Consider the following 10,952-nt stretch of genomic DNA (forward strand, 5'->3'; position numbering starts at 1 on the left):
AGGCTAAATGAATGGGCTGTGATTTTAGTATTTTTAAGCAGAGGTCAATCATTTGTACGGCTCTCGGAGGATGTGGAAAAAATTGAAATGGCCCTTGAGAGGAAAAAGGTTCCCCACCCCTGACTTAAAACATTAAAATGTGTCAAGCGTAACATTGCCAGATTTAGCTTTGAGCTAATTTCCATCCGCAGTCCCTCACATAAAACATTTAAGAAGTTTACATTTTACAAACATAGCAAAAACAAAATACATGATATGCAAAAAGTGCAAAAGTACGGAGCCCCTAAAGGGACATGGTAACCGGTAACTTTCTCAACAAAAAAAAGTGCGTACGAGTTAGTAAAAAAAAAGTCAGGATAACGAGTTAGTATCTCGTGCGCACGAGATACTAACTCGTTATCCTGACTTTTTTTTTTCTCTCTCTGTTTTATTTTTTTTTTACATGTCCCGTTAGGGGCTCCGTACAAAAGAGCAAGAGCAGCATACACAAGTATTTATGACATGGTAATACAATATAGCAACAACATATAAAGTGAAAGAGAAGATACAAGAGCTAAAGTGCAAGAGAAGATACAAGAGCTATAAAGTGCAAGAGGAGATACCCCTGTGTTAAAGTGCATTTAGCGGTGATTGCACAATATATACATCCGAATTTAAATTAGGAAATGGAATACATCTGTGCAATTAAAAAAAATGGGATTTATATTAAAGTATTGGTGACATGATAACACTGGAAATATGCCAGGCTCTCACTCAATACATCATTTATGTTTGGAATAATCCTTAAAAATTCACAAAAATGCAAAACTGTAATGGAAGATGTGGGACTACCTTAGTTTTTGATTAAATGTCTTGCGTGACTTAAAAGTTGAAGACTATATGGATGGGAAAAAAATTCTTAAATATACTCATAGGACTAACTGAAAATTATGGCATAGGCCTACTGTATGTGTTCGTGTAGTTGGGAGATGTCTATAATTGAATTTAGCCTATATCATTAGAATATGTTTCTTCATTGAATACAAAATCCATAATCACAGTACCTCTCATAGGATACTGTAGATGACTGATAATCAAAATGTGGATTGATTTGAATGCATAACAAACCCGGAATCAATCAATCTCTAATGCATGTCTTTTTTTATTTAACACTATCAATACCACCACACAACATTTAGCGGCAATAACCACATTTCCCACAAGCCCCTGGTAAAAGTCAAGTTGATTTAGCTGCTGAGTGGATGCTGCAGCCCAATAATGTGAGGGTCCTCCCCCCTCTCAGCCAATAGGGACTCTGTTGCTATCACCGCTTATATTTTTAGCAAATTGCACAGCACCGTTAGAAACTACAAATATACCTCCGCCAATTTTATCTAGTGCCTGCAAGGTAAACATGGAGGAAACATGCCCTCAATTAGCGTTTTTTACATCGTTATTTTTTGAAAGAGGAGTATGAAATTAGATCTTATATATGGTGTAAAAAATGCAAGGTATGAAAATAGTTTTTGGTTTTATTGTTATTCCAAAAAAGAAGTCTGCTTGGTAATATTTATATAAATATTCTGCATAAATATGACATTAACTAAATGATTTACTGGCAGCATCACATATGCATAGATACCGTTGTATGGAATAATAATAATAATAATAAAGAACCAGCTACTATAATATGAAGAAAGTAGTCCCTGCCGTCACGGGCGTGTGGGCGAGTCACAGTGTATAAATACGCCGGGTTGTCAAACAGTAAAGTTTCACTGGAGCCTCCATGCAAACTGTCAGCTGAAGAAAAACTGGGAAACCCTTTGGACCTTGCTGAAATGGGGGCAGCAGATTAATAAACACAACACTGGGGTGAGAACAATATCCAGTGGTCAGCATTTGCACCAAGGACTCGACACGTCCGCCTTGAAATCGAAGACAACACAGGGGAATTACAAGAGAAACGCAGGAGTCAAGGTAGAGCATCAGTGACGATAGGTGAGTAATTAAATGCCCGCTGGCGCATGAAACTGCATTTAAATGTCCTTAAATTGCGTGCATGTTGCTGTGTTTGGCTTTGCAAAATGCGCTCATTGTAATGAATGACAGCACTGGTTCGGCCATTTAAATAGAGACCCAGCTTTTGTTTTTATCCTGGCCCGTTGTAAATTAGCTTAAGTGCTCCCTTCTTGAAGTATATGCAACTGTCATGTTTATTTTATACATTGTTTGACTGTATATGCTAAGGAGGGACTGTCTTCCTTATTGCTCAGTGGGCACATACTCGCTCGATAGTCTGTTCTCCACTTATTTAGCCTTATAATTTAATTTACAGCGTTAATTTGGCATGGTGGGGGGGATTCTTCACTTGCATGTCATCTAAACCAGTGTCCATTATGCTCCACTGCCTTTTGACATATGGCAGTAATCCCCCAGGTAGACCCTGCTCCTTTTTAGTATCTGAGTTTAGCATCACACAGCTGATATCCCTCCAATCTGGCCCTCATCTTGCACATTTGGCATCTGGTAGTGCAAAGATATTCCCATTTAAGGGCATCTATTATTATCAATCTGTTTAGGGAGAACATTGTAAGTGATGGGGATTCAATGAAAGAGAAAATCACTATTCATATCCAATTGAGGTTTCAGGTGTAACTTGGTTCAGGAAGGCCTCCATTTGCTGCTTTAAAAGCTCAATTGTAATATTTCTAAAGGCTTTTTGCTTTCATGTATGTATTGTGTTTATTTTGCAAATTAGCTAGGGCTATCTGTAAGCTCACATGTGCTCAATAGATAAACAGGGGGCTTCGCAGCACACAGTGGCATATATGCAGCTCTGATAATGAGTCCATGTAAACAAAAATAGCTCTATAGATCCTGCTGCTGCTCTGACCTGCAACACCAGGCCTGCACACATCACTGGAGCTCCTTAAGTTGTGTAACAGTGAAGAATACAAAGCCAGGGATTTGTGAGCGTGGATGTTTTTATGAAAATGGCATGCTCTGGTTTAAGATTTAGACCTCTAAATACACTCTAAAGAAGCACATACTCACATAGCTACTCCTCTTATGTCATTGGATGACATTGGATCTTGTACATCTTGCTTTGTTTATATAATACGAGATATTAAATGCAGTAGAAGCTGCTGGTAGCTTTAACTGTTTGTGTGTGTGTTTGGGTGTGTGTGTGTGTACTAAAGGTTTGTATTGCTGGTGGCTGTTGCAGGTGCTGGACCAGGGGATTTTCCTGTACATCCTTTTTACGGTCACTTAAACTCATTTTAAACCAAGGTGCAGGAGAGGAACAGATGCAAAATGGGGCCCTATTTATAGCCCATTCTAACCAACCCCATTTTATCCTTCAATGTCACCTTTTTCATGCTATGGGGGGGAAAAGTGAATCTGTAACAGTCACTCTGCGTGCAGCTTTATCTGTGATAGCATTAGAATTGTCTTTTAATCGGAGGCGTCTTTCTAATCTTAGCTGCTGAATCCCCATCTGGCAGGGAAGTGAATGTGAGTGAATTGTTTGTGTGTGTAAGGGGGGAGGGGGGAGATCACACGCACTGCATGGTGGGAAATGGTGTTCTGTGAAGTCGACTTACTGTCCTGCCATTTTACACCTTCTTTTCTGAGTATCGGTGGTGTTATTGCTTCTTTTTGCCTGTAATCCTTCAGTGCTTTTGACTCAGCAGCATGGCCTCCGTGTGACTGTGTTTAAGCGTCAAAGCAGGATGCGTTCCCGGGATCAGATTCAGATTATAAAGGATTTATGAAGCCCACAACACAGCATCTGTTACATCCATCAGTAGATCCTGCAGCTGATGAAACCAACATATAGAATATTATAAAGCATGTCTGATGCTGTGTTTCACTGAAACTCTGGTGTTTTCCACACGTTAAGCATCTCACAAATGTATCATTTGATTACTAAAGCCAATATGGTGAGTTTTCTGCACTGTTTGTCCAACCGCTCTGAATCTATTTATGATGGCTTCAAATGCATTTTACCAAAAGTTATCTTTTTGAATCAATGTTTGCACTCTTTCAGTATAGAAATGTCTTAATCCACAGCTTATTAATCACTTCCTCTCATGCATGCAGAAGTGCACGTTTCTTGCCTTTTCTTTTTATTCGAGTCAATGACCCATATGGAGGCATAAGTGTGCCAAATAATCATGTAAATCAATTAAGCGTCCATTAACTGATACATAACTTTTTTCTGTGACCAAAAGGAAATGATTAGCAGCATTTTGTTTTGGTACAGTTGGTGTGTTTATTTTTATTTCAGAATCTGTTTTCTTTTGCCAACACAAACCAGGAATACCCTTATTTCCACATTAACTAGCACACACAGAAAAAAGACCACCCACACGAAAAAAACAACAATGTCAGAAAAATGTACATTACATCACTGCTAGATTAGATAATTAGCTACCAAAGACATACAATGACATGACGGCACTTAAAGGTGGGGTAGGTAAGTTTGAGAAACCGGCTCGAGATACGCTTTGTTATATTCCATGGAATGCTCTTAACATCCCGATAGCAATGAATATCTTAAGTGCTTTAACAAAAAATCCATAACAAAATGTCATCTGTGGAAGCCGTGGCGCTGTGAAAAGCACGACCAATCATCTGAGCCGGCCCGGCTAAAGTAACTGGATGGCCTACCTGCCTGTCAGCCTTTCTGTGCACAAACTTATCTCGTGCCCTCATTGGTCATGTGCGCGTTCGTGTGTGTTGGAGGAGGGGCTCTGTGAGGAAGTCTGAAGGAAGTGGCAGATTTTTTCCGGCTGTGTATTTTCAAATTCTAGCGCACTCGAGCTGGTTCCTCCAAAATTACCTACCCCACATTTAAAGAAAATAAGTGCCAAATCAAAATAAATGAAAAAGTCGTTAACATTTTAAATGTGATTTAAGGTTGACAGATGGAGAACATTGCAGTGTCCCCTTCCTTTGTTTGTTTTCAATTCACTTCCCTTGATCTCCCCTTTTATCTTCCTCTGGCTCTTTCAAAATAAAATGACGCCCTTCTTCTCTTTTCTCCTTCACAGTTGGAACCTGAAAACGCCACATTTGTGACGACAAAGACCGCCTGCAACCTGCCGCCTTCGAGGTGCCTTTACCATGGTGACACTAAAGGACTCATACACGTTACAATAAAGCCAGAGGAAAAACTCCTTGTTACCGTTTGCATCGCCTCACCCTCGACCCCTTTCCCCCCCCCCACGCTGACCCGGAGCAGCCATGCATCTCGAGGTGAAGGTCGCCCTGAACTTCATTGTGTCCTACCTCTACAACAAGCTGCCTCGGCGCCGTGCCGATCTGTTTGGCGAGGAGCTGGAGAGGATACTGATTTCTCGGTTCGAGGGTCACTGGTACCCCGAAGCCCCTCTCAGAGGTTCTGCCTTTCGCTGCATTCACCTGGGAGCTCCGAGGGACCCCGTGGTGGAGTTAGCCGCCAAGAGGAGCGGCTTGGACACGGAGGAAGTTCGTGCAAACGTTCCTGCAGAGCTCAGCGTGTGGATCGACCCGTACGAGGTTTCCTACCAGATCGGAGAGAAGGGGGCGGTGAAGGTCCTCTACCTGGAAGAGACTCCTGGACTCGGGTGTGACGGAGAGATGCCGGAGGGGCCCACCAGAGAGGGTAAACTCACTTATATACATTGTTTTCAGGTGGTCCCTTGAGGATTTAAATTGAACTTAAATCTGTAATTATTCTGTAAAGTGTATATTGTATTCAATGTTTACATTTTGTGAGTTAGATAGGCTGGACCAGCATAACCAACACTGCCTTCAATTCTGTTATTTTTATATTTATATTATGTTTTCAATATATATATACTCTATAAATATATATCCTTTATTATTGATCTGTATATAATCATTGTTTTGCGTATTTTGTTTATCTTCTACTGCAATGGCTTATCTATGCTGCTGTGACAAAAACAATTCCTAAATTGGGATAAAAAACGTATCTCTTATTCTCTTAGCATCTACACAGCTTTCCTTAACAATACTGCACATACTTTATTACTTAGTACTTTGCGATAGTATACTTTACGTCGTTTTTTGGTATATCCAGATTTAATGTCACTCATTTTCAATATCTTAACTCAACATAGTTTAAAAAATATACATTTTATTTTGTATCTTCTTTAACTGTTTATATGCACCATGTACACCAAGGCACATTCCTCGTATGTGTAAACGTTCTTGTCAATAAAACCTCTTTCTGATTCCTTAAAGGAGACTCAGAGGCGGAGGAGGCCAAGAGTTTGGGGTTCAACCCGGACGCTCAGGTGTTCGTTCCGATCGGCAGCCAGGCGTCGCCCGCCCTCATGCCCTCTCTCTCCAGCTCCCCCACCCCGATGTCCACCGCCCTCTTCAGCTACCCGAGCTCCAGCACGCCCCCCGACCCCTCTGCCCACTCCTCCAACACCTCCACCCCCTCCCCCCCCAGCGGCGGCCTGCCCTACCTCTCCGCTCAGCAGCAGCCGCCGCCCTCCTCCATCCCCACCGCCCGCCCCCAGCCCATCACCTTCACCACCGCCAGCTTCGCCGCCACCAAATTTGGCTCGACCAAGATGAAGAAGTGCAGCGGTGCCGGGTCAACAACTGGCTCCAATGTCTCCATCCTCCCCCCTGCTCAGAGGATGCTCACCCACTCCCCCACCGCCATCTTGGCTCCGGACCTGCTGAAGCACAAGCCTCTCTCTCTGTCCTTGCACTCCCTCGGAGGCGCTCCCATCGCCAGCCAGCTCTCCCCCAACGCCAAAGAGTTCGTGTACCCAGGATCGCCGGGCGCCCTTTACTTCGATGCTGACTCCCAGCCCATGCAGCCTCACGTCAGCCCGTTCCAGCCGCCACACTCCCATCCGACCTTTGACCCCTTCTCTAGCCCTCCTCCGCCCCCCAGCGTTGGCATCATCGGCAGCAGCGGGGGAATCCCCTACATGGAGAAGCCCCCGTTTGTGGAGGGTCTAGGAAGCTACAACCTGCAATACCCCAGCCAGTCCTTCCAGCCGGTGGTGCTGGCCAACTAAAGCCTTCATTTGTAACGAAAAAGAAATGTTGTCCCGAGGTGGGTCTGAAAAATGACGCTCCAGATATTTTTTTTCTAACAAATTGTTCCGATACTAATACGCGTTGAGAATTAGTTTTACTACGAGGATTTAAAAAGTACCACGTCCACTGAATAATGAAATGTAGTTTGTTACCTCCAATCCCCGCCCTATCTTTTCATTCGTTGCTTTCGTCCGTTTGCTTTGATGACAGGAGTGGGTGGGGAGGGGTGGGTTCCTTTCTACGTTTGAGTCGTTGCCAATCGCTTTTATGTTTATTCCTTTGCATTGAATGTTAACGTTAAGGACTTGTTTTTGTTTTGTGGTTTAATGGACCCGGCTCTAGTGTAGCTCCACTTTTGCACTGCACTGTCATGCTGTGAAAGAAGCTCTTCGCCAAGTCCTGCAGGGAACGACGGCTGTGGAAAGCTCAGCACTTTGCTCTGCAATCTGCTCTGCCCTACTTGCCACAAATACAGAGAAGGGGGGGGTCTGCTGTGTGTGCGTGCGTGTGTGTGTGTGTGTGTGTGTGTGGCGCTGCTCTGTTTTGTTGTGGCTCAGCGTGATGGAGAGACCCATTGTTTGTACGATTGTGGGCCCTCTCCACTAGCAGTTTGTCGTCAGCTGGGATGTGTGTACATGACACGGGTTTAAATGAAGCGAGAGCAGTGGAGTGAGCAGAAAGGCAGCTTGGGGGAGTAAAGGAGCGATGTAGGGGAATGTATTGCATCTGTCAGGGGGGATACTGCAGCTAGGAAGGTCAGGGAAACCTTGGTGGAGAAACGGGTTTGCATTTTAAGACTTTAACCGAGCGTTGATGCCTCAATTTAACACACTGGGATGTAAATGATGCTTTCATACGTGCACACACGCAGGCGGTCGTGTGAGAAGGTGAAGAAGAATGCAGCAGGCATTGTGATAAATGGCTTAGCATGACTTTGAGGGAGAGCTTTTCCTCTGCACGAAGAAGGAAGTGAAAGGGAGAGCAGCAGCTAGAGGCTTCTTTCGCCTCGGTGTTATCCAGGCTGTGGAGAGATTTAAAACCCAGAACACGTTTGCCGTGAGCTTAAATGGTATTGAAGCCAACCATTCTCTCCCTCCTCTTGAAATTCTCCTCTTCTCCTCTGGTTGCTGACAAAAGATTCATACAGATGAGTGATCCTCAATCGGTCTGCTGCTTTTATTGGTTAGATTTTAAGTCTGCTGCACGTCTCTAACAATGGTTTGTTTACCAGCCGGGTCCATGTGATTGTTGGTGAGTCTCTGCAGGGAGGGGTAGCTCTCAGATGAGCAGCACTTTATTTCTGAGGCGCTACATCGTTCCTTTAGCCTCCATGAAATGCTTTAGAGATTCAAACAGTGCAGATGCAAGATTGAGGAGATGCTGTTTATTTGAATGTTTCCAGAAACCTATTAATGAGGACCCTTGACTCTGGGTTTGCAACGTGACATCTTGTCATATGCATGGAAGATTTTATTTCTTTGTTTTTGTTTCAAGGGGATGGGTGGGGAGGTCTGTAAATGTCATTATGATTGTGAGGGGAAAGATGCATTTATATTGTTTTGTAATTTATTTCTATATATTTTTGTTTTTTTCTGCAAAAATGATCACTGACATTTGTACGAGTAAAGACATGACAAGTCCAGGAAATATGTATATATACAAAGTTCTTACGTTCAGATTTATTTGTTTAGTTTCTTACATGCCGAGGTTATTTTTTCAGAAAATAACGTGAATATATGCAAACCGAGACAAAAATAAAGATGTACAGAATAAAGTATTGAATGTGTATTGTACCTTGTACCTTTTTGGCATTTGTCTAATAAGACGGGTAAATGTATTCATTCTTCAAGTCGGATTTGAAGTTTAAGATGTGAATGTTTACAAAGGGTTTGTGTAGGAAAGATGGCTGATTTCACTTTTGTTCCGTGCTCCCAGGGCAGTCTCACAACACTACTCCCCATTGGCAGTGCATTGAAACCAAAAATTACACATTTCAGATTTGTTATTGTCCATTTCCCTTTTTTTTCTTCTATTGTCAATTCCCTACGTATTTAGTTACCCTGCTTGTCTTTTATCCTTCGAGCTAAAAGTACCATTCATTTTTCCCCACTTTATTTAAACACATTTTCACTACCCCCAATAGGCAATGCATTTAGACAAACGATCCACATTTCGGAGTTATTCTTAAGTGAAATGTCCATTTATTTTGGTGAATCCCCTACATATTTATTACATTCCCTACAAGTTACTTATCTTTTTTCCTACTTTAGTTAATAATCACGTCTACTCTACTTCCCATAGAAATGTATTTAAACAAAACAATTTACATTTCAGATATATTCAAGGCCAAGTCCTTCCCTCTTTTCCTTTTTTTTGTTGTAAATTCAATACTTATTTAGGATCACAATTCATTTTGTGAGATTTCCTACATTTAGTTTTTGTTTTACTCCCATCCAACCAACACTACTCTCTAACACTCCTTGACTTCTTTTGTTTGCTACGAAAGCACCTAACCCAGATAAATCATATTTACTAGAACAAAACGCCCCCTTATATTATATATCCCATCACATTTCACTTTGTCTCACTTCATCTTTTTCCCTTTCTCCCCAGGTCCTTTGGTCCTGGTACTATAGCCATATCCCAGACTGTCTTTGCTTACACAGACGCTCGCTCTTCTCCAGTGCAATGTAATGCCATAGTTTAAATTACCCTGAAGGATTTAAGGGGTTTCTACCTCTCTGCACCCGGGAAAAAAAATACAAAAATCAGTATATCGTCTCAATGAGAAGACAGTGTTACGGAAAGGATGAAGGAAATGAATGTGCTGTGAATGTGATCTGTTTATTAGGCTACACCCTGGTTGAGATGGCCTGCGGATAATAAATAAGGGAAACAGAATTGTTTTGTGTTTAAACATGACAGTCACATGCATGTCCAAAATGACTAAGTGACCATTTTTTTTTCATATTTGTGAGATTATTCTTAGCAAACGAGGTGTTGTTAAATTTCGTCTGTATACAAATCGGGCTCCTCTGAGGATGTGACGATGACTGTAAAAGAGTAAATGCTGGTTTGTGTTTTTTCACGCTTTTCTAAACGCACTCCAAACGCAGGCCATTCAACAATCAGGGTTGAACGTTATTAAGGAGGAAAAACAAGAATTTTGTATTCTGATGTCCGTTTGCTTATATCGATGTGTGCGTTTTATTTTGCACTTTGGAATATTGCATTGTCATAAAAGAAGTTTATTTTCTATGTAAAAAATGTAACATTTAAGAGTACAAATAAATATAATTAAAAGTTCAGATGTATAAATATAGTGCTTTCTTTCCTGCCTGTATTTTATTATTTTTGTTCCTATTTTGTATCTGATCTGTACACCCTGTATGTAATGAATCTTTCACTACTGAAATGCAATGACCTGTTTTCTGTGCTGCCCCACCCCCGGGAATGGGGAGTTACTACTGCAGTTTCTTATTGTATCAGATTCTTTTTTAAGTTTGTAATAAAATAAACAGATTGGCAAAAAAACAAGCATGGAACATAAGATCATTGTGTCATCCTCATTGTTTGTGGTGGAGGAATAGTGTTGCATGACATACTTATTTCAAGTGGTGGAAGAAGTACCTGGATGTCTTAAGTGAAAGTAGCAATACTAAATTGTATAAATGTCAAAAAGTAATACCCCAAAAAGTAGTATACTAATTTTTAGGCTCACATTTGTATGTAGTGTCTCTACTGTGACATGTCTCAATGCTTTAATGTTCAAAAAGCTCTTTATTCTTCTCATACTGCCTGTGCTGCAGCACCTCTTTTCACCCTCTGTCTGAAACCAGAGCCCAGTCTGCTCTGATTGGTTAGCTGGCCGGCTCTGTTGTGATTGGTCAACTGCTTAGAGA

At 41.7% G+C, this 10,952-nt stretch overlaps 1 protein-coding gene across 1 annotated transcript; it reads left to right on the forward strand.

The window, feature by feature from the left end:
* Positions 1–1,732: 1,732 nt before the first annotated feature.
* Positions 1,733–10,584, forward strand: LOC117534931 (protein Tob2). Its single transcript, XM_034199208.1, has 3 exons — positions 1,733–1,977; positions 5,037–5,629; positions 6,232–10,584. The coding sequence occupies exons 2-3, from the start codon at positions 5,230–5,232 to the stop codon at positions 7,026–7,028; spliced, it is 1,197 nt and encodes a 398-aa protein (XP_034055099.1). The 5' UTR covers positions 1,733–1,977; positions 5,037–5,229; the 3' UTR covers positions 7,029–10,584.
* The last annotated feature ends 368 nt before the right edge of the window (positions 10,585–10,952 follow it).

This window comes from Gymnodraco acuticeps, unplaced genomic scaffold (genome assembly GCF_902827175.1).
Source record: "Gymnodraco acuticeps unplaced genomic scaffold, fGymAcu1.1, whole genome shotgun sequence".
NCBI classification, from domain to species: Eukaryota; Metazoa; Chordata; class Actinopteri; order Perciformes; family Bathydraconidae; genus Gymnodraco; species Gymnodraco acuticeps.

Excerpts from the sequence above, each read along its gene's own strand:
- LOC117534931 (XM_034199208.1), top strand. The coding sequence starts at position 5,230 with ATGCATCTCGAGGTGAAGGTCGCCCTGAACTTCATTGTGTCCTACCTC. Across the intron at positions 5,630-6,231 it reads GGAGGGGCCCACCAGAGAGG|GAGACTCAGAGGCGGAGGAG; the intron begins GTAAACTCACTT and ends GATTCCTTAAAG.